This window comes from Lepus europaeus, chromosome 9 (assembly GCF_033115175.1).
Source record: "Lepus europaeus isolate LE1 chromosome 9, mLepTim1.pri, whole genome shotgun sequence".
In the NCBI taxonomy this organism is placed as follows: domain Eukaryota; kingdom Metazoa; phylum Chordata; class Mammalia; order Lagomorpha; family Leporidae; genus Lepus; species Lepus europaeus.
Window position 1 is genome coordinate 109,845,818 of NC_084835.1, and position 24,231 is coordinate 109,870,048.

Consider the following 24,231-nt stretch of genomic DNA (forward strand, 5'->3'; position numbering starts at 1 on the left):
ACCAGTGCACACCGAGCATGGTAGATGTGCTTACTGGTTGCCCAAAGTAGTCCATCTAAAGCTTTAGAAATGTAGAAATGGGAAGACCAGAGCATAAGAGTGCAGGGCCGTGGAGGTTGACAGCAGGAAGGGGCAGGATCATGAGTAAGTCTTCCAATGCCTTCTCAATGGTAAATTACACCCAAGGAATACGGGGTTGGGGGGGGGGGTGGGGGGTGACCAGTCACATGCAACAAGGCATTCGTGTATTTTACCAACCCAGAATGTGAACAGAATTCTCCATCTGCCCTTTTTATCGCTGACACGGATTTAGGGTTCACTTCAAGTTTTTTTTTCCCCCGAATTATAATTCTCTGGGGGTATCAAGTTGTGAGATACATAGAAGGTTCAGCACGTGCTGAACACATGTCTGAACACCCTGGGAAAGAGTCCTGTGTGAGTCCTATTTTCCTATGCACTCCCACTCTATTACTGTAGGACTTCTTAACTTACATTAATTTTTAAAACTCCCCTTTTCTGTTAACCCTCAAAAAAACCCGCTGCGTTTTCAAAAATATTAAAAAAAAAAAAAAGCAACAGTGCAAGAGCCAGACACTTCTTGGGGCGTCTTTAAACCTTACAAATTATACAACTTAAAAAAGTTTGAAGCCTGTCAAGGGGGTAGCTTATTAAACCTGAAGTAACAGGCAATTTGCAACCGGCACAAGGATTCAAAACGTTCGTTATTTCGCAGAGATGACCCCCCAAAGGTGGAGGCGTTAGGGGGGCTTTTCCCGAAACATTCGCGGGTCGTTTTCAAACAGCGAACCGTTAGGCCGGGACCCGCCGTCCGCGCGTTCTCGCCGCACCTGCGGGCCGCGTGCCCACCTGCGCCCCCACAGCCGCGACCGCTGCCCCGGGCGCGCACTCCTCCGGGCGCCCTCCCGAAGTTTTACCGGGTAGGAACCGCCAGGCTGACCTCCGGAAGGCCCACCCGCGGCGCGGGACCCGAAGGCGCGCATCCCGGGGTCAGGGCCCGCACCTCAGAGACGTCGCCGCTCCCCGACACCGTCGCGCAGGCGGCCCGGACGGCGCGGGCCCAGGTGCGGCGGCCCACGCCACGACCGGCAGAGTGGAGGAGGCCGGCAGTCAGAGCCCAGCCGGCGCCCGGCGAAAGGCGACCTCGCCGGCTTCCCGCCTCTCCCCGGGGGCCCGCTCACCTCGCCGCCGCCACCCCACGAGCCCAGCCGCGCGTCCTCCCAGCTCGTGAGGGAGCACAGACCTCTAGGACCGCGAGGAAGCCCCACGGAGGGAGGCGGCCGGGCAGCAGTTGGGCGTGGCCTCCCCGCGAGAGGCGGTCCCTGGGGGGCGGGGAGGGCTACGTAACCGTCAGCTCCGGGCGCTGATTGGCTGAGGCGCGGTGCGCGGAACCGCCAGCCTCTCCGCCCCGCCGGGCCGCTCCTCCTCCTCCTCTCGCGGCCGCTCGGTCCTCACCGGCTCGTGAGGGAACCGGTCAGGAGCCGCCGCCCCAGCCCGGTGCGGACGACTGAGAGAGGGAGGCGGAAGGAGGACTCGCTCGCTCGCTCTCACCCGCACCCGGGCTCCCGGAGCCGGCGCGGAGCCCAGGGGGAGGAGCCGCCGCGGGCACGCCCCGCCTCCGGCCCGGGAAGACGACGCCAGCGACCCCGCCGGCCGGCCGCCGCCCCCCTCGCCGGCCGAGACCCACCCCCGGCCCCGGCCCTCCCCCGGCGGCATGGAGGGGCCCCGCTCCTGACGGCCGCGCCGCCGCCTCGGCCCCTCCCGCCCGCCCCCGCTCGCATGTCCGCGCCGCCCTAGCCGAGGATGCTGAGGATGAAGCTGCCGCTGAAGCCGACGCACCCAACGGAGCCGCCGCCCGAGGCGGAGGAGCCTGAGGCGGACGCGCGGCCGGGCGCGAAGGCACCGCCGCGCCGCCGCCGCGACTGCCGCCCGCCGCCTCCGCCGCCTGCCGCGGGCCCACCGCGGGGCCCCCCGCCGCCGCCGCCGCCGCCACCGCCACCGCCGCTGCCGCCGCCGCCGCCGCCCCGGGGGCTCGGGCCGCCTGTTGCTGGCGGCGCGGCGGTGGCGGGGACGGGCATGCCGGGCGGCGGCGGGGGGCCGGCGGCGGCGCTGCGCGAGCAGGAGCGGGTGTACGAGTGGTTCGGGCTGGTGCTGGGCTCGGCGCAGCGCCTGGAGTTCATGTGCGGGCTGCTGGACCTGTGCAACCCGCTGGAGCTGCGCTTCCTCGGTTCGTGCCTGGAGGACCTGGCGCGCAAGGACTACCACTACCTGCGCGACTCGGAGGCCAAGGCCAACGGCCTCTCGGACCCGGGGCCGCTGGCCGACTTCCGAGAGCCCGCCGTGCGCTCGCGCCTCATCGTCTACCTGGCGCTGCTGGGCTCGGAGAACCGGGAGGCCGCCGGCCGTCTGCACCGCCTGCTGCCCCAAGTGGACTCGGTGCTCAAGAGCCTGCGCACCGCCCGGGGCGAGGGCTCGCGGGGCGGCGCGGAGGACGAGCCCCGCGGGGCGGACGGCGAGGGGGAGCAGGACGCCGACAAGGACGGCTCTGGCCCGGAAGGCGGCGGCGGCGGCGCCGAGTCCCGGTCCGGTGGCGGGCTCGGCCTCAGGGCCCAGGAGGAACTGCTGCTGCTCTTTACCATGGCTTCGCTGCACCCGGCTTTCTCCTTCCACCAGCGGGTCACCCTGCGGGAGCACCTGGAGAGACTCCGCACCGCGCTCCGCGGCGGCCCGGACGAGGCGGAGGTGGAGCCGTGCAACTTTGCCGGCTCCAGGACCCAGGTAAGCGCGCGTCCCGGTCGGGCGGCGGGCTCGGCCCGGCTTCGGGGCCCTGGACGATCCTGTGCTGCTCTTCACCATGGCTTCGCCTCAGCCGCCTTGCCGGTTTCCCCAGCGACTCGTGGTGCCGGCCGTGCCTCGGCGGCCTCGCTCTCGGACACCCTCGGGCCGAGCCGCAGCCCCGCGCAGGTGGCTCGGAATCCCTGGTCCCGGAGTACTCCTCTCGGGTTTGCTGGGCCACCCAGTTCCACCACCCCTCCCCTCCCCGGCGGTGCACACACTGCCACCCGCCATCACAGAAGGCTCTAGAAGTCTTCCGGGCTGGAGTTGCCATGGAGGACTGGTGGCTCCCAGCTCGGGGCCCCCTCTCGGAGGAAGGGTCTTGGGACGTATTGGGCTCTGAGCATCTCTCGGCACCAGGTGTGGACGCCGAGGAGGCTCTGGGCAAGGCGCAGCCTCGCCCCGGCAGAGCCTTGGCCTTGCGGCGCACCGGCTCTGCCTCGCCCTGGTCCCCCACGTGTGCCGAGTCGAGGGGGTTGTGTTCAGAGAACTTGTGCTCCCAGGAGAAATCTGCCGTGCAGGCCTGGGAAGCGAGTTGAGGGTGAGGAAAGCCCTTCAGGGCGGCCTGGTCGCGCCCTCATCCGCTCGCTGTGGGGTTTGGTGTATGCCTACAGATGTGGGTGGGGGTGTCTGTTGGGCCCTGCTATAGGCAGTGATGCTCTCCCCAAGGGCTTCGGACACACCGGAACGCAGTAGAATCCAGACGAGCCACTTGTCGCAGACATTAAATAGAGGCGATGAGTTTTTATAGTCACGAAAGCAAACGAGTAATAAATAGCCGAGGCCCTGAAGGCCCTTGGGAGGCGACAGTTGAGCGGAGAAGCGGGGAGCCCGTTTGAGTGAGTTCCTTGTCGCGGCCCGGTGGTGTTGAAAGGGACTGATTTGGATGCCATGCTTTCCACCTAGGTGATCCGGGATGCTGTAGTGGGAAAGGGATTCTCCCCTTCCTCGTGCGGCGCGTCTTACGTCTGCAATACGCGAGAAGGAACGTTGAGCCGTGTGTGTCACTAACGGCTGTGTGGACTCAAAACCCATGGGGTCGGTGTGTTCGGGGGCTGGGAAAATACAGACGGAGCCCCTGGGTTTGGGATGACGCGTTAGCGGAGTGAGTGATGTGTCTGAGGACGTATTTTATCAGACTCAGGTGCAGTCACTGAGGGTTTTCTTGGAGAGACTGAAAGATTTCTGTCTCAGTGCCCGTTTACTACTGGCATACACACGTGTGTCATGCAGCTAAAAGCCTAGCCTACTCACTAAAACACATCCAAAAAGATAGATGCCGCACACCACTACATTCAGAGGAGAAAGCATGGCTAGGGGAACAATGCTTAAATATTTTAAGTTTTTCCTTGCAGTGGCGTGTGCCTGGCAAAGCTAGCCTTCGGTTGTAGGTCTGAGGAGTGCCCCACCGTGGCACAGCTTGTGTCGCCTCACGCGCACCACTCCTGCAAGCGTACCCCACTATTTTCGATTTTTTACCCCTGTAGATTTCGATGTTAATGCCGGCGCTGTGAGGGGGCTAGATGAAGGGGAGATGTGCGTGCGAGCCAGAGTAAGGAGGTTTTTATCTGGACTGCAGTGCGTGGCCTTTACTGGCGGCCACTGAGTGCCAGGAGGAGTGGACGAGGCGAGGCCAGGCCTCCTGCCATTCATTCCAGCACATCTCAACTTCCCAGGACGTGGCGTGTGCTGCGGCCCTGGCCCTGCGCTGAGGTGGGGGCGCAGCCGTGGGGCACGCCTACTGCAGGTGCGGCCGAGGCTGCTTCTGGACGCTAGGACAGCTCAGGGTTCGGCAGCGGACCGTCTGTGTCTCCTTAGATTGTTCCGGCCCATTGTTTTTTCTCTTATTAGAGTGGCCTCCGAGTTCCCCGGCTGTGGCTTGCGCTGGCCTGAAAGGCATTTTAGCGGACCTTGTTGCTCCCGGCCTGTCACTCCAGATGCGGGTGGGCTGGTTGAAATCCCGACTGGCCGCAGCCCAGCCCAGCCCAGCCATTGCCGGGCTTCCTCCGCCGAGGCGCACCCGGGGCTGGGGGCCCACCTCTGCGCCTGCAGGGAGGAGTCCCGGGCTCGCGCGTCCCCCGCGTGACCGCCGTCGCGAGAGGCAGACGGCGACCTGAGCCAGTCCGCGGGCATCTTCCTCCCCCGCCCTGCAAAATGGCGGCCGCAGCGCGGCCCACGTGACTGGCGCCCGGCCCCGCCCCCGGGTGGGCGGGCTGAGCGGCCGGGTCCCCGGGAGCCCCCGGGGCAGTGCGGCCGGAGGCCGGGGTGCGGGCCGGCAAGGGTGGTAACCGGGCCGGAGCCGCGAGTACTGTGCTCTGGGGCCGCTGGCAGTGACAGCGACCCCGGGAGTGGGAAACGCGTGTGGCAGCGATTTACTGCCCCGGAAGTAACCTTTTAGGCGCAAGTATGCGACTTTATTTATTGCCTGCAAGTCATTCATTTTCGTCCTGCTGAGTGAAGGCCTTTGGCACTGCAAACCGCGTGCCTTCTTCCCTACCAAGTGGATAATGCAAAACTAATTTTCTCTTTAAGTAAAACAGCCTGGAATAGTGTTCCTTGCTCTCCCGGGGTTTGTATCAGTAAGTAATATGAATCAGCCTTTCTTAAAAAAAGGAAAAAAAGGAATAGGAACAGGTAGAGTGTATGCTTTGGAGTTGCCCAGGGCCCCCAGCTGGTTAGTGACTTGTCGTAATTCCAGTGTTGATAGCTGAATGACAAGTCCACAGATCACCACTGGAATACTGGTATGGGATGTGAAAACGGAGGCAGATTGAAGAAATATGTTTTGGCTTTGAAAAGTTAGGTTTCAAGAGTTTTCCTATGTGATGTGGATTGTTTTGTGTCATTACCTTGGACTACAGCTTAAATGTTGGCATTCCTTTTAGGAGAATTGTAAATAAGCTTCATGTTCTTCAGAGCTGCCATGCACTGCTAGTAACTTGCTTGAGATTCAACAAATAGGTCCTGAGCACTGGGGCGAACATTCATTAGCAGTGTGTTTGGAAACACGGATGGTTGATGTGGGTCTGTGGTACACAGTTACGGGCTGCATGTAGCGCATAGCTGAAAACACTGGTTTTATAAATTGCTATTTATTTTATTTGAGAAGCACGGGTCAGAGGGATCCCATCTGTGGTTAAATGCTAGTAGCTGAGGCAGGGCCACGCTGAAACTATGAAGCTGGAACTCAGTCCATATAGCCCACTGGGTTGGCAGGAGCCCAGTTAGCCATCACCACTGCTTCCCAGGGTCTGTGTTAGTAGGAAGCTGGAATTTGTAGCACAGCTGGGACTTGAATCCGGCCACTCTAATACGGGTGGTGAGCATCCCAACCAGCAGCAGCTTAACCACCAGGCCAAACACCCACCCTTACCCCTCACCCCCACAACTTATAAAAAAAATTATTTATTTATTTGATAGAGCAACAGAGAGGGAAAAACACACATATATACACACACACAGATCAATCAATTGATCCATCTTCCATTTGATGGTTCACTTCTCAAATGCTGCAACAGCTATTCTGGGCCAGGCTGAAGCCAGAAGCCAGGAACTCCATTGTGGTCCCCCACATGGGTGACAGAGGTCCTAGTGTTCCATCGCCTTCCCAGGTGCATTAGCAGGAAACTGGATGGAAGCAGAGCAGTGGGGACTCAAACCTACGCTGTGGTGTGGAATGCTGGCATTGTGGATGGTGGCTAACCCCTGTACCACAACACCAGCCCAACACTGGTTGTCAGGAAGCCAGATTAATGTGTGTTAGGAACACACACACAAAAAAGGAGAAATATTTTAAAAGATGCTAGTTTTGTTGAAAAAACACGAAACAAGACATGATAGCTTTCTGTTTGCTTCATAAAGGTACTTTTTTCATCGTGAAGATTAGTTCCAATTTTGTGCATCTGTCCCCCAACTAGCAACACAAAAATGTAAGAAACATGAAATGTGTACACTGTCATAGTCATGGTTAGTGGTTAATACAATTGGAATGGGTGTTCTCGAGATTGTTTCAGGATCTTCAAAGCTTAATTGCTTGGCTTAGCAAGTCTCTCCATTTTTTAAAACTCCCATTTCGTATTTTCTCCGTGGCGAGGGGACAGGAAGTGTGTTGTAGAGGCTATCCAAAGGCCTTGAGAGGAACATCCATGTTTAGTAGAGAACTAGAATCAAGGTTTAAATTCCAGTTCTACCACTAATTTTGTGACATTAACCAGGCTGCTGATCTCTAATATGGAGGATAAACTTCTTTTGAGGTCCTAGTGATTGAATTAGTGAGATAGGCTGCAAAATAATTCATAGACTGTCTTGAATAGGAATTATCTACTGAAATGAGTGCTCAATGGTATTTCTCATCCACTAAGACACAGTCTCCAGATTGTTTTCAAGAATGTATGTGTGTTTTCTTTTTAAATTTTATTTATTTATTTGGAAAGCAGAGATACAGAGAGAGAAGGAGAGAGATCCTCCATCTGCTGGTTTACTCCCCAAATGACCACAGCCTGGAGGCAGGAGCTTCTTCTATGTCTCTCATGTGGGTGCCAGGGCCCAGGTACTTGGGCCATCTGCTGCAGCTGCTTTCCCAGGCACATTTAAAGGGAGATGGATTGGACTCGGAGCAACCAGGGCTTGAACCAGTCCCCATATAGGATGCTGGCACTGCAAGTGGAGGCTTAGTATTTTACACCACAGCGCTGGCCACAGTGTTTTTCTTTTTCCACTTAACAACAGTCTATATGTTGGAGTATTTTGTATATTATTTATTATTACTTTCCCTCTGAATAGACTGATGTTCAGGAAGACAGGTAATTGAAAAGATGGTGTTTGAGACACATTTAGTTGGGGCAGTTATTTTTGTTAGTCCTTTTGTTGTAAGGTGCTGGGATGCCACAGATGAGCTGAGAGTAAGCAGTCCTCTAAGTCACAAATCAAGATATGCTCTCCCGTTATTGGATTTGGGGATGGAAATGGAGAAAATAGGTGATTTAGATTGGGTTATCAATTCCCATTCAACTGTCACTGTCTTAAATCTATCCAGTTTTTAAAAATAACTGGGAAACTATTTTATAATTTAAAGCTGTTTTAGCTAAGTTACATATTTATTTGTTCTGAGTACACAGTGGAATTCATGGATAATTAAGGAAGATTTTCATGCCATTTTTACGGAAGTTATTAAATTGGTTATTTTTAAGCTTATTTAATATTTTTGTCTTTCCCTGAGAAATGTTTGTTTAAATAGTTATTTAAACAAGAAGCAAATCTTTCGCTGTTGTCAAAATAGACAAATTCAGTTTTACTGACTTCATTTTTCACTGTGGAGTACTGTGTGTACCAGAGCTTTTTGGTGCTGTCTGCATACACAGCCGACCTGGAAGGGAAGGGCTTTGTGGTGTTTTAAGTTACAGGTGGTGGAGGCAGACCCAGTCCATTTCCTTGTGTTTTTCCTGTACTCCAGGGTGCATTTGGCCTTTACCTCCCTTCTAAATGTCTGAGCCCTTCAAAATGAAGCTCATTCGAGGTTTAGTTTGAGGTCAGATTTAGGTTTTGAAAAGGTCGCTTTGACAAGTTACTGAGTCTTCCCACCATCAGGGAGGTCATCTCTTACGAAAGTGAATGTGATGATACATGTGAAAATGCTGGGTAAACAGAAGTGAGAATGTCATCAGCAGGGGTTGGTGGCAGGGGATGCACAGAAATGTAGGGTTGAGGAGACAGTAGGGCTTGGGTTACAGGGGGCTTGGAGGTGGGATGAAAAAAATGGGTGGCAGACAGGTTGTGTGACAGCCGCGAGTATTTGTGTGTGCCAGTGCCTGTGCTGTGTCAGCTGTCAGTTTAAACTTCTTCTATTTAAAAAATACGTCATTGACTTAAAAGATCTTCCAGACACATGTAGTTATTTAGGGTGCCTTCTCACTTCCAGTCACCCTAACTTGCTCAGTAACCTCACAGCTTAATTTCCCCTGGGATCCAAATGTGCCCTTTCCTCTTTTTTGCCGACAGTCTTGCGGTAGACTTTGCCTGGACTTTGACAGCCTCCTCACTGGTTCCCCTGCTTTCTGTCTTTCTACCTGTTTATCTTTTGGGTTCTGTCACCAGCTGTATCTTTCTGAAGCAATACATTAAATCCTGTTACATTTTTCTTTCAGTGCCTGATGGACCCTGCCTCTCTAATAAGTCTTGGGACTCAAAAATCCCTCTGTCCCGTAGGTCTGACGTGTGCTGTTCACTAAAGGCTGGGCTTATCCCATCACCTCTTGTATGATGTTCTCTGGACCAATCACTGGGACAATCCAGTAAAATTCCTTGCTGCCTTTTAATTTTGGTAGCACATATATTCTGGTAGAAGATTCTTTGTATTATTTTCAATGAATAAAATTGACCCTTGGGCATCATATCTTATTTCTCATCAGCATCACATATGTCATAAGTGCTCAGCCATAATTTCTTATACTTAGGCTTCTCACATGTAGCTCCAAAAATACCCATGTGATAAATTGCTTTAAGACAAAGTATATCAGGGAGGAATCCTTCCTTTTTTTTTTTTCTTATTTTGAATTATACTTACCAAATTGTTTTGAAATAATAAAGGAATTTTTCTTAGAAAGCATAAAACTATACATTTAAACTGAATCTGCAGTGGAGTGAGTACTGAGTAGTTGTGCTTATTAACTGTTCTTTCAAAGTCAAACCATTTGCAGTGCCTAAATTCACTAAATTTTTGTATATGAGGCACATAAATTGGTGCAAACCTGGTGGTGGTACATTTTGATAGGGTGAACAAGTCATAAATCATTGTCTTCTCATTGTTTGGACAGTGACTGTCGGAAGCCTCTAGTGTTTGCTGTGCAGTTTATGATCTGTTTGAGGGGTGATGGGAGTTAGATTCAGACAGTACTTCACCCATGATTAGAAAGTCAGAAACTAACTTTGGCTACTGAAGTGAGCACTTTATAATGAAAGTGTTGTGGAATTTTTATGTTTCTTGTTAGGAATGTTTAAGTTGGAATATTTTCCTGCAGTATAATTGGTTTTTGTTTGGGTATCAAATAATTGAAATTCACTAGCCATCCTAGGGGGAGGGACAGCTTGGTCGCGTGTGACACAAATGCTACAGTGTTTGAGAGTACTTGCTTCTTTAGAAAGAAGTCTTCATGAAGAGGTTGCCTGATGGCATTGAGTTTTGAGTCTTTTTTTTTAGTTTAGGGAAAATGCCTATTCAAATAGGTGGCATTAAACACAAATCCTAATGCAGTGTTTCCCAGCACTGTATTTACCAACTTACAAGTCATTTGTTGCCAAAGATCCTTTTTAAGCTCTGTAAGCTTACCTTCATGCATGGTTCCAAGAGTGTTCTTGCTCCAAGGCTAAGTGCTATGGCTCTCCTGCTCTGGCAGGGGCTCACTTCCTGCCTGAGGATCCCTTGCTCTGCCTTGCTGTCTTCTCCAGTGGGTAAGGTTGTAAAGGTGAAGGCAGCAACAGTCAGAGATAGGCTGAGAGGGGAAAAGCCCGTTTACCTCTCTAGCTTCTGACACGCTGAAAATATCCTGGAGCAGCAGTTCCTGGTTCAGCCTCCAGGTTCCCAAGGTGAAAGAAGAGATGTTTTCCCTTTTGTATTGAGAGCAGAGACACAGATGCTGGAGCTAAAGAGGCCTCCCCATCCCCCATCCCCAACACTGGTCACACTGGGAAGCCATTCCTCTATCCTTGTCTGGATCCCATACCTTTGTTGTTTTGTGATCCAATGCAGAGTTGGTAATATTCCCCAGTCCACCTATCAGCTAATAGATGGCATTGTCTGAAATAGCAGATGCACGAAGGAAGCTTTACCAGGTAAACAACAAGGCCAATTCCTGGGCAAAAACTGCTGCCTTTACTTTTATTTTCTGCTTTGCCCTTCTCCAGTAGGCTTTTGTGTTGGCATTCTTCTGCCACATCTTCCCAAATGATGCAACCTACAAGTTAAGGTCTCTAAAAAAAAGACAATGACATCAACAATTTATATTTCCAGTTTGTAATAAATGTGTGGTGTTCCCCAGAAATATGTAGAGAAGGATGGGGAAGAGTTTCCCTGCCTAGCTTGTTCAGTTCACTCCACATTCTTGTTGTGCTCCACTCACTTTGCACAGGCAGCCACAATTAGTTCACAAATGTATTAAGAGAAGAACTTGCACAGCCGCTGCTGGAGCAGCCAGGTCTGATTTGTGGGCTGTGACTACAAAAAGTGTACATGGGTTCAGCAAGTCGTGACTCCTACCTGTACCCCGCTGCGGCTCAGTAGCTGGTATACATTGCTCAGGGTTAAGATAGCTAATTCTGTTGCATTTTTCCTGCTGAATCACCTTATGCCCAGGTTCCTAATTCAGCTAAACAATAGGTAAGTTACATGGAACATGAGCCTGTGATCGTGTAGAAATCCCTGTGATGCCGTTTCTGAGCCATTGATGGATTGGTCTTGCACCTCTCAGCACAGCTGTAACACTTCACCCCAGAGCTTGCTTCCCATCAGGTGCTATAGGTGATTCAGGGCATTTCTTTGAGTTGGGGTTGCCATTTCATTGAGTAACGAAACTTTCACCTCTTTTATAGCTTTGCAGTTAGAGGCAGGTGATAAGTTAATCCTTAAATTCTCCTTGTTTTCCTTGGTCTTCTTCCACAAAAATGGATGAAATTTGACATCTCAATAATGTTTCTAATAATCATTTTGTAACATTCAAAGTAAGATTTTCTATGAATCTTGGTTATATAATGGCATATGTTGCCGGCGCCGTGGCTCAATAGGCTAATCCTCTGCCTGCAGCGCCGGCACCCCGGGTTCTAGTCCTGGTCGGAGCGCCGGATTCTGTCCTGGTTGCTCCTCTTCCTGTCCAGCTCTCTGCTGTGGCCCAGGAGTGCAGTGGAGGGTAGCCCGGGTGCTTGGGTCCTGCACCCTCATGGGAGACCAGGAGAAGCACCTGGCTCCTGGCTTCGGATCAGCGCGGTGCGCTGGCCACAGCGCACTGCATTGGGGGGTGAACCAACAGAAAAGGAAGACCTTTCTCTCTGTTTCTCTCTCTCACTGTCCACTCAGCCTGTCTAATAATAATAATAATAATAATAATGGCATATGCTTTGGTTGTAACTTTGGTTATTTAAACAAGAGAATTTAAAATGCATAATGTAACAAATAACCCCAAAATTTAATGACTTAAAGCATAGTATTTGGAGCAAACATTGTGAGGCAGTGGCAAGCCATTGCTTGGGATGCTTGCATCTCACATTGGTGTGCCTGGGATCAAGTCCCAGTTCTACTCCCTATTCTAGCTTCCTGCTAAGGCACAGCCTGGGAGGCCATGGATGTTAGTTCAAGTACGTGGGTCCCTGCCACCCACGTGAGAGACTCAGATGGAGTTCTGGGGTCCTGGCTTTAGCCTGGCCCAGCCCCAGTGTTTGTGGGCATTTGGGGAGTGAACCAGCACACAGATGGAGGATTTCTCTCTCCGTTTTCCCTCTGTTACTCTACTTTTCAGTTAAACAAAAATAGTGAAAATTTTAGAACACAAGTATATTATTACCATCTCTTAACAGTTTTGTGGGTCGTGAATTTAAATAGGTAACTAACATCAGGGGCATATCTGTGCTCTGCGTGTCTGGAGACGGAGTTGGCACCTTGATGGTGTCTCTTGCCCTCTCTCTTCGTTCACCTGAAGGTTCAGGAATCCAAGAGGTTGTGAGTACCTCAGCTTATCCAAATGTTGCTGCCATTCCAGTCTGTTTGCCACACAAGTCTAATCCAACCCAGAGCCAAACAAAAACAATTTTTGGCTATCTTTTATCTGCCACAGATGATTAATAGAACATTGTTATATGCCAGTGTTAACTTTTTTTTTTTTTTTTAAAGATTTATTTATTTGCTAGGCAGAGTTAGAGAGGGGGACAGAGAGAGCATGCTTCCATTCACTGGTTTACTCCCCAAACAGCTGCAACAGCAAGGGCTAGGCCAGGTCCTAGCCAGGATCCAGGAGCTTCATCCAGGTCTCCTACATGGGTGGCAGGGGCCCAGGCACTTGGACCATCCTCCACTGCTTTCCCAGGTAGATTAGGGATGTGGATTAGAGTGGAGCAGCAGGGGCAGGTGGCTGCTTAACTCCCTGCACCACAACATCAGCCCCGCATATGATAATGTTAACTTTCTAAGTCTTGTTTGCTGAGTGCGAAAAGTTCAGATGATAGAAAATTTAGTTTAGTTTTTTTTTTTTTCCCCAAAGATTTTTTATTTATTTATTTGACAGGTAGAGTTACAGACAGAGAAAGGTCGTCCTTCCATTGGTTCACCCCCAAATGGCTGCTGCGGCCGGTGCTGCGCTGATCCAAAACCAGGAGCCAAGCGCTTCCTCCTGTTCTCCCATGTGGGTGCAGGGCCCAAGCACTTGGGCCATCCTCCACTGCCCTCGCGGGCCACAGCAGAGAGCTGGACTGGAAGACTAGAACCCGGCGCCCATATGGTATGCCAGCACCGCAGGTGGAGGATTAGCCAAGTGAGCCACTGCGACGGGCCCTAGTTTGGTTTTTTTTTTAACAACTAAGAAAAATATTTCTGCTTTTTTTTAGTTTTAGTTTTTTTTTTTTTTTAAATATTTATTTGAAAGGCAGAGATATTGAGAGAAGGAAAGAAAACTTCCATCCGCTGGTTCACTCCCAGCTCCAACTCCAGCTCTGCAACAGCTGGAGCTGAGTTGATCCAAAGCTGGGAGCCAGGAGTTTCCTCCAGGTCTCCCACTTGGGTGCAGGGCCCTGGCCTTTGGGCCATCTTCTGTTGCTTTTCCAGACTCACTAGCAGGGAGCTGGTTTGGAAGTGGAGCAGCCAGGACTTAACTGGCCCCCATATGGGATGCCAGCACTGCTGGTGGAGGCTTACCATATGCCACAGCGCCGGCCCCTCTGCTTCTTGTTTTTTTGTGTTGGACATGTTTTGGTACTTTAAATATTTATATTCCACATGAAAGTACTACATGTAGAATACTGATAGATGAGCTAAAATAAATTCTGGATACAGTTTGGCCTTTGCTAACAAAATGAGGCAAGTGTAACTTTCATTCTAATTGTGTGTTTTCAGAGAAGAGTTTTTGTTTTTATTTTTAGGGACATTTAGCCACACTTAAGAAATTTCAAGTGTGCAATTGTGATGACTGTAGCTGTGTAAAAGTTAGATCTGAGTGATGTGACACTTCCCCCTGAGTCACATGACACATGGCTCATTGGTACTAACCCGTGCTGTGCTGCTGGAGGAGGCCACCCTTGCAGGAACTGCCACCCTTGGGCAAAGAAGGGAGAACACCACACGTGCTAGGGGCTTTGTGTGACACTGCATGCTTTGGCAGGCTTAGAATTTTAAAACTCTGACTTCTTAATCCAAGCAGAGAAAAATACCATGGTCCTGACACTTTGACCTAATCTTTGTAAAATGCTGTTCCTGGTATATCATCCATATTGAGTGTTCGAGAGACTGAATTTACTAGGCAAAGTGGGTGTGATTCCTTTCTGTATAGTTAATGCCCCTCCCCCCACTGAAAGGGGAAGCCTGTGTGACAAGTGACAGGTAGACAGCCAGTGGCTGCTGGGACCAGTGAACGCCACAGCTGTGATCTCTGTCTCGGGAGACCAGGTCTGTGTGGATTTGATAAAGCTTCTAAACCATCCTAGGTGGTTTTGTAGTATTGATTCATGCTGAGAGTGGAAGGAAAAACAATTAGTAGATTTTTCCTGGCTTGGTGAACTTAAGTCTTTGAATAGAAACTCAAAACTCTCTTTTTCTTACCAGGTTATTAAACAGGAGGCCTTTCCTTGTTTAGTAAATTGTGGGGTTTTTAAAGACATTTTTTTTTAGATTCATTTGTTTATTTGAAAGAATTACAGAGAGGAAGAGACACAAAGAGATTGATCTTCCATCCACTAGTTCACTCCCAGAGGGCCACAACAGCAAAGGCTGGGTTGGGCTGAGGCCAGGAGTTTCACCCCTGGTCTCCCACATGGGTGGTAGGAGCCCAAACACTCAGGCCATATTCCGCCATTTTCCCCAGCCCATTAGCAGGGAGCTGGATCAGAATTGGAGCAGCCAGGACATGAACCAGCACCCATATGGGATGCAAGTGGTGGCTTCACCTGCTATGCCACAATGCTGGCACCAATTTGTATTTTTTTTTAAGATTTTATTTAATTATTTTAGAGACAGAGTTACAGAGAGAGAGGTCTTACATTCACTGGCTCCCTCCTCATATGGCTGCAACAGCCAGAGCTGGGCCAGTTTGAATCCAGGAGCCAGGAGCTTCTTCTGGGTCTCCCACACAGGTGCAGGAACCAAAGCACTTGGGCCATCTTCTACTGCTTTCTCAGGCCATAAGCAAAGAGTTGGATCAGAAGAGGAGCAACTGGTACATGAACCTGGTACCACAGGCAGAGGCTTAGACTACTGTGCCACAGCACTGGCCTCTACAAGTTGTATTCTCAAAGTTAACTTCAAACTCTGAAAATATGATTTTGATTGTGAAGCAAAGTACTTTTTCATGGTTGCTTCAATATAATGTTTGTGGAGGCAGCATAAATACTTTGATTTTTTTTAAATGTATAATATTCAAGGAAACTTAAAAGTTTTTGAAAGTAGAATGAAAATATGTCTATTGGTACAAAAAGTTTTTGAAATGCATGAGTAATTTTTTCATAATGCTCATTTTCTATTTATTTATTTATTTTAAAAGATTTTATTTATTTGAAAGCCGGAGTTACACAGAGAGAAGGAAAGGCAGAGAGAGAGAGAGGTCTTCCATCCGCTGGTTCACTCCTCAACTGGCCATAAAAGCTGGAGCCACGCCGATCACAGCAAGGAGCCAGGAGCTTCTTCTTGGTCTCCCACGTGGGTGCAGGGACCCAAGGACTTGGGCCATCTTGTACTGCTTTCCCAGGCCGTAGCAGAGAGCTGGATCAGAAGTGGAGCAGCTGGGACTCAAACCAGTGACCATATGGGATGCTGGCACTGCAGGCCACGGCTTTACCGCTATGCCACAGTGCCGGCTTCAATAATACTCATTTTCCATGATCTTTTTGAAGACTTCTTATACTCATGGAGTTCAAAAATTTTTTGTAAAGATTTATTTGTTTACTTGAAAGTAGAGTTACAGAGAGAGATCTTCTGTCCCCCATGGCTGCAATGGCCAGTGCTGGGCAAGGCTGAAGCCAGGAGCTTCGTCTGGGTCTCCCACATGGGTGGTAGGGGCCCAGGTATTTGGGCCGTCTTCTGCTGCTTTCCCAGGCGTGTTAGCAGGGAACTGGATCACAAGTGGAGCAGCCAGGGCTTAACTGGCATCCTTATGGGATGCTGGCTCTGCAGGTAGTGGTTTAACCTGCTGCACCACACCTCCAGCCCTCAAAATATTTTTTTGCATCAATATAAACTTTTAATTGAATTTTCCATAAACTTTTTGAAGTCCTCTTGTACACAACAAAGGTTACTATTTTATCCCTTTTGCATGTATAATTTGGTGGTGTCAGACACACTCATGCTGTTGTACAGCTATCACCATGTCCATCTCTGGAACTTTGCTGTCATTCCAAACAGAAACTCCGCAATCACTAAATACTTCCCTTTCCCCCTCTCCCTGCAGCCCTCGTTGGGCACTGTTTTACTTTCTTTATGAATTAGATTCTGTAACTCACCAAAGTTGAGTTGTGTAATATTTCTTTTTTTTGTGTCTGGCTTTCTTAACTTAGCATACTGTCTTCAAGATTCATTCATGTCAGAGCAAGTATCAGAATTTGATTCCTTTTTATTGCCTAATACAATCATATATATATCATATATGTTCATATGTATATCACATGTATTGATTTGTTGATGGACATTTGAGTTGTTTCCACCATGTGACTGTTGTAAATAATCCTATGAATGAAATTGGCTGCACAAAGTATGTTTCAGTCTCTGCTTTCAGTTCTTTGGGATATATGCCTAGAAATAGAATTGCTGGATCATGTGGTAATTCTATGTTTAAAATTTTAGGGAAAAATTAAAAACTTTTAGGGAACCATCAGCTTTTCTCATAATAGTTGCTCCATTATACGTTCTCTTTGTTAGCGCACAAAGGCTGTAGTGTCTCCACATCCTCACAGGTACTTACTTTCTGTTTTTTTTTTTTTTAAATAATAGACATATTAATGGACATAAAGTGGTATCTAATTGTCGTCCTGATTTGCATTTCCCTGTCAAAACTATTGTAATGAAAGATTATATGGTCTGAATATATATAATTTATTATTTTGTTAAATAATTCACATCCATGTTTTTAAAAAACAGTGCTGTGAAGGTTGGGAAATGGCCAGGCTAGGTGATTGAGAAGGTGGCTGTGGGCTGCAGAGGCTGTTCCCTCCTGCTCAGGCAGTGCTACGCTGTGCTTCCCAGGCAGCTAGAGGACATGGCCTCTGAGGCTGGAGCCTAGTGCCCGAGAGGATCTGATCTGGGGCTTTATTTCCAGACACAGAGCTGGTGGCTAGCAACCCCCACCCATTGGAGGCCAGGATGCATGACAGACAGGACAAGACATTTCGAGTTGAGATTCTTGGGGAAGCTTTGGGACTTTTATTTTGCTTCATTTCCTTTACACAATTAGGAAAAAATTCAGTGTACCGATTTATTTTTTTTAACTTTTATTTAATAAATATAAATTTCCAAAGTACAGTTTATGGATTACAATGCTTCCCCCCCCATAACTTTCCTCCCACCCACAGCCCTCCCATCTCCCAATCCCTCTCCCATTCCATTCACATCAAGATTCATTTTCAATTCTCTTTATATACAGAAGATCAATTTAGTATATATTAAGTAAAGATTTCAACAGTTTGCACCTACATAGAAACATAAAGTGTAAAATGCTGTTTGAGTACTAGTTATAGCATTAATTCACATTGTACAACACATTAAGGACAGAGATCCTACATGAGGAGTAAGTGCACAGTGACTCCCTGTTGTTGACTTAACAAGTTGACATTCTTGTTTATGGCGTTAGGAATCTCCCTAGGCTCTAGTCATGAGTTGTCAAGGCTATGGAAGCCTTTTGAGTTCGCCGACTCCGATCTTATTTAGACAAGGTCATAGTCAAAGTGGAAGTTCTCTCCTCCCTTCAGAGAAAGATACCTCCTTCTTTGATGGCCCGTTCTTTCTACTGGGATCTCACTCTCAGAGATCTTTCATTTAGGTCCTTTTTTTTCCCCCTAGAGTGTCTTGGCTTTCCATGCCTAAAATACTCTCATGTGATCTTCAGCCAGATCCGAATGCCTTAAGGGCTGATTCTGAGGCCGGAGTGCTGTTTAGGACATCTGCCATTCTATGTACACTGCAGATTTATAAAGTTGTAATTGGTTCTTGAAACTTGAGGAGATTTTGATGAGTAGTGTTTTAAGATTCTGAAGGGAGGTAAGGCGTGAGTTGTGATGGAAGAAGGCTATTTGATCTTTCGGCTTACCCGGTGTATTTTAGCAATAATAGGTTCATGGCAGTGCTTGAGCTCTGGAGAGCTATGTGTAAGGTTGCCATGCTTTTTATTTCTCCCAGCCCAGATCTCCTGGGAGGAAAATTTAGTGCAGTTGACTAATGTTTGAGCAAACTCAGGGATAGAACAGCTAGCTGCTATTAGTTGATGTCCCTTTAATGGTAAACTCACTGTCCATACATATTCTTGTTGAGAAAGATTTAGCCTATATTGTTGATACCTTTTATACAACTTTTTCCTAACAGAGCATCTTGTTAGACTGGCACTAAAACCAAGCAATGCACTAAAATTGTATAATGATGATACAAGAAGTACAGCGCTCTTTTTAAGGGAGGCTAGTGTCAAGGGTAACTTCTGCTATGTGTACTCCTTTGAATCTGATTCACTGTAGAAGAGAGTTGACATCACTGGCAGCTCTGGATAGTCATATGCAATTTTGCTTGTTGTTTTCTCTTAGCAATATGCAATTTTTTATGTCCCAAGATACTGGAGGTAGTAAAAAATTCATAAAATATTGCAGCTAAATGAAGGTTAACATTGTGATACTCCTTTTACTTGTTGCTCTGACACTTTGCCTTTCTGCTAGTAGTTTGTAATCACCCATTTGATCTCTAAAAACTGCTATTAACATGGTTATTAAAAGTCCTGAACTCGACTCTGGTTTATTTTTAGGGCACTTACTACTACTCTTAGGTCTGTGATATGGATTAAAATGTCCCCCTCTTTCTCATTTAGAACGACTCTGCTCGTGGTGATTACATGCAAAGTAATGAGACCAATTTAATAGAACAAGCCCCAGTACCTCAGGATGGACTTCCCATGGCGCCTCACAGAGCTCAGCGAGAAGGTATGCTGTAGCTTTTGCAAACTTCAAGCTCCCACTGTGGGAAGATTGCAGGGTGCTGTTGATACTGATCAGCTCTTAACTCCTCAGTCTCCTTTGGAGCAGAGAGGTCCTGCCACTGCTAAGTGTCGCTCTAAAGCCAGTCCTCCCACTTCTGTCTGCATCCTGGGCCCCTCGTGCTCCATAGCCCTTGGCTTGTCCTAGCACATGGTGACTTCTGCCTTGCGCTCAGTTGTCTTTTTGGCTGTATCTTAAAACCTGGTTGTGTACTTCTAGAGGACAAGGACTTTATCGTTTTCCCAAAGTATTCAGTGTGGTAGTTTATCTGTAGAATGTGCTCAGTGTCTGCTGAGAAAAAAATAAGTTTTACAGAAGTTCATTATAAGCAAGTGAAGAAATGTCCTACGAATCTATTCTTCCTGCAATAATGCAGCTGGGATGGAGGAGTGAGAGGACATTGCCTTCTAAAAAGACACAAATTCAGATATTCTCTTTGCATTTGGAGAGTCCATTAACATGTGCTTGGAGAAAAATGGAAACGGAAAATGTTGCTTGTTATCTGAGCTTTGGAAGAGCCAAGGAGATGTAGTGAGCGTTACACCCAGTTACAATTTTGGATTTACATCAGTATGTCTCCTTTTTGTCCCAGTAATAATCCTTTCTGTAGAATTCGTTTTTCCTCACATAGGCAAAATAGGGCTGAATGTTTAATGTTAAAAACGTGGACTTAACTACCATTTCCACTCAGGATGGTCATAGTACCCCCATCTCTCCAGGTAAACTGTTTGAATCATAGACTACTCCATCTAAGCCCGTTGAATGCACGAGTAACCTAAAGCAGAATCTGGTTTTACAGTGAAGGTTGTCCTTACTTCTAAATAAATAGATTTTAGAAAAACATAAAGATTATATAAAAATGCAAACAATACTGTAAGGTGGTATCTTATATTTGTAACTTTAAAAAAAAATGTGTATGGAGGCTCTCATTATCAACCATTCCTCACCATTCCTCTCCTGTCTTGGCTTACCTTCATTCTGATAGATAACAGCAGGCGTAGCTTGAAATTGAGGCTGAAGCTATTGCCCGGTTTCCATATCATGTAATGTCACAGTGACTTCTTTGCTAAGCCTGAGATCTGACCAAAAAAACCTCAAGGTCCCCCATCCTAAGCCTAGTGGTTTACACACAGGTCAAAGCCAGGAGCCTGGAATGCAATCCAGGCCTCCCTCATGTGGTGTCAGGGACTCAAGCCACTGTGTGCTCCCTCCTAGGATGTTCATTACAGGAAAGTGGATCAGAAATGTAGGAGCTGGGACTTGAACCAGGCACTCCAGTATAGGCTGCAGGCATCCCAAGCCGTAACTCAATCATTATGCCGAAAGTGGGCCCCAGAAGCCCCAATTTTCAGTAATTAATTTACCTGCAGTAGCTTTTGGAACCAGCAGAGCCTCCCACCTACACTGTGGCCTTTGTAATATTGCACAGGTATGAGGAGAGATGGGCTTTTCACCTGGCTTTTAAGATTTTCTTTTGTCTGCACTCAACATTTCTGGCCCACAAAGGGAACCTGTCCTAGAAAGCCACACCACACACTATTTTGGAGAGTTGACCCACAAAGTACTAGTAGTGATGCCTCCTTTGTTTATATGAGCAGCTGCTTCCCTGCGTCTTCCTGTGTCTTATGCTTACCGCCTTCTCATTGCCCACCTCCCATGGCCTATGACAATCTTATTTCCTCCTCTGTACTTTTGTCACTCTGTATAATCTATTTCATCCATTGGAATTTCTTTCTCAACTCAGGCAGAACTAAAGCTTCTCCTCTTTCTCATCTCCTGCTCGCCTGAGCCCCAATGCAGTTACTTTCCTTCCTTCTTCCTGCAGCCTTTATCATATTCATTATCATCAGCCTCTGATCTCACTCCGCCTGGTATCCAGTAAGGACTGTTTCCTCTGTTACACCCTGAGCAGCGATCTTTTTTCTTAGGTCCTTGTAGTACATTCAGTAGGTTGGCTGTTTTTAATGTGATTTATTTCCTAATATGTAGTACTTTTACTAAAATATTTTTACTAAAGAAGATATAACAGGAGTAGTTAGAGCATTTGTCCCTTTGCTTCATGGTTATCTAGTTCAAGTTACACTAACTGCTTTTAAGTTTAATGTCATTCATTTGACTATTTGATCTCTAAAATTGCAAAAAATTTAGCTACAATAATCCTGCACAATTCATTATATTTATAGTTCAGGTTTTATTATAAGATTTTAAGGGCCATGTTTGAGAAAAGCATTTTAATTAGGCAGAAATTGTCAGCTTGTTATATTATTTCTAACACTTTAATTAAAAATAAAACTAGATATTTTCTACTTTATACTTATTAAGTATAAGTAATTGAATGAACCATGAATAAAGTACTTTATTCGTGGTAATATGAATAAGTTTTTAAGATTATCATTTAGAAAACTATCTCTAGGCATCTTTGTTCTTTGTGTCTTTTTATCATCGGTGTCAGCAGACTTAGGGGTGAGTGGAATTAGAACACATTACTTCGTGGAGGGACGGGACCACTGCTATGCTTCTGTTGTTCATTTTAAGAGTTAAGGCCAGTAGTAAAGAAGAAAGTGATGTGTTAAGCACCTGTCAAATTACAGGGTTATTTAGGTAACTGAAATGTGTATCAGGTCTCTGTAGAACCAGTCAGCGTATGTTTTTTTTTTTTTTTCTTTCAGCTGTACACATTGAGAAGATAATGTTGAAAGGAGTCCAGAGAAAAAGGGCTGACAAATATTGGGAGTACACTTTCAAAGTAAGCTAAATCACTTGGAAAAGATACTCCATTACCATGTTAAATAACCTTTGGAAAAACTTATGGCAGGTTTGCTAATTCAAGGAGAAAAATTGTGTATTTATTTGTTTTTAATTAGGGAAATGTATTGTTTAGTAGACACTGCATGATTTGCCAAGTCTTTCTTTTTAAAATTGTATCACATTAAAATTACTCTGGCAATTTTATTAAAAAGAAATAAGCCTTAGAGTTAGGGAGAGAGTTAAGTGGTAAGATGTGTCTTTTAAAAGTAAACATTTTCGCCATTATTTTAAAAATACAGGTCATGGGTGTTGTCTTCCCTTTTTCTCCTCCTCTCCTTTCTCCTGGACATTTTCACTCTTGGTTTGTTGCCTTAACTGTCATTGCTGTCTGTCGTCCATCCCTCAGTCAGTCAGGGTCTGACTCACTGCCTAGCTCCGCTCAGCCCTCGTCCTGTTACTCCCAGGATAAGACTCTGTAGGTCTCCTCTTTGCCTGCCAGCTGCAGTCTTTGTCCACATCTTCCTTGTTCCTCTGTGCTGGGGCTTCACTGATGAGCCTTTCTCCTGAGTTTGGAGTGCACGCACCCTGGAGCCACATGGATGCCACCGTGTCCCTGCTTCCTCAGTGCCGTTCCTCCCCAGAGACATTGCTACCACGGGGTAGCTGCATCTCTCTCTCCTGGAGTCCCTCCCTCCCTCCTTCATCTCAGGATAACACCCTCATGGCTCTCACAGGTCTTCCCGGCGGCGATCAGCTGGCGAAGAGCAGGAGTCTTCATCCTCTGCCATCTCGTGTCTGACCTGCTCGGTACAGTTGTTGGGTGCACTTCAGAACTCTGCCTTCTGCTCCGAGGGGAACATATCCTCAGAGTGTAGACTTGGAGACCTCATCTGCACGTGCCTCCCTTGCTGCGCGTGTTCGCTGTGCTCTCTATACTCGGCCTTGCCCGCTCTCCCTGTGTCGCTGGAGCTCATAGCAGGTTCCCTCCCTGGCTTTGCAGTCCCTCACAAGAGATGCTCTTCCCCTAGAGGGAGGTGCAGCTGGCATCTGGCTCAGACGCTGCCTCCTCTGAGGGCCTTCTTGGCACCTCCGTTACTCCGCCTCTTCCCTCCTCTTGTACCGTGCCCTATTCATTTTCTCAGGAGCAGTGATCGCTGATGGAAACTCTTAAGTGTCTGTTGCTTTATCTGTCTCCTGAACTAGGCTGAACTCAGCCAGTGGAGGTTTCAGCTGTCTTGTCCGTTCCTGTGTCCCCTGACATGAGAGTCAGAAGAGGGTCTGGCACAGGTAGCTGTGCAGGGATTGAGGGCTTTAAAGATCATGTAAGCAGTGAGTCAGGTAGTGAGAGCTTTGCCTGAGGGTTGCTAGATCAAACTTGCTATGCATTTTCAGGTGTCTGATTCTTTATATGATTAGTTGGCAAGGCCTCGGTATTAGCATAACCCAAATACTCACCTAGCTCAAATAATTATAGGATAGGAATTGCTAGAGGGCCACACTTGAGTGCCTTGGGCTGCATGATAAACGTCAGTTTCAGCTCCTGTGCTTTCCTTTTTTTTTTTTTTGAGAGGCAGAGTGGACAGTGAGAGAGAAAGAGACAGAGAGAAAGGTCTTCCTTTGCTGTTGGTTCACCCTCCAATGGCCGCTGCGGCTGGCACACCGTGCTGGTCTGAAGGCAGGAGCCAGGTGCTTCTCCTGGTCTCCCATGGGGTGCAGGGCCCAAGCACTTGGGCCATCCTCCACTGCCTTCCCGGGCCACAGCAGAGAGCTGGCCTGGAAGAAGGGCAACCGGGACTAGAACCTGGTGTGCCGGTGCTGCAGGCGGAGGATTAGCCTATTGAGCCACAGCGCCGGCCCCAGCTCCTGTGCTTTCTTAGGGCCACACCTCAGGAAGCTTAACCCTTTTGAGCTTTAGTTTCTATTCCTGGAAAATGAAGGGAACAATACCTGCCCTGTAGACTCTTAATTAGATTGTAAAGATCTGGGATAAAGATGGAACGTCTATCCTATACAGATGTGAAGCCATGTGACCAAAGAGGGGTGGTAAACTCTGTTACTTTTGTTTCATTTAACCTGTGTCAGGAGACAGAGCTGTTATCTTTTGGGGGACATAGATCTGTCCTAAGTATCATTGTAGAATCCTATAATGTCACAAAAAGATGTGTTAGACATTTTCCTTTCTGAAAAATTACCGAAATATAATCACATTGTAAGACAGCT

General features: G+C 47.8%; 1 protein-coding gene across 1 annotated transcript in view; it reads left to right on the top strand.

Moving 5' to 3' along the window:
- The first annotated feature begins 1,821 nt into the window (after positions 1-1,821).
- Positions 1,822-24,231, top strand: part of ZCCHC2 (zinc finger CCHC-type containing 2) — a 61,251-nt gene continuing 38,841 nt past the window's right edge. Inside the window, exons 1-3 of the mRNA XM_062201771.1 lie at positions 1,822-2,796; positions 19,098-19,209; positions 21,933-22,009. Of these exons, the coding sequence (XP_062057755.1) occupies positions 1,822-2,796; positions 19,098-19,209; positions 21,933-22,009 (1,164 nt within the window). The remainder of the gene's footprint in view (positions 2,797-19,097; positions 19,210-21,932; positions 22,010-24,231) is intronic.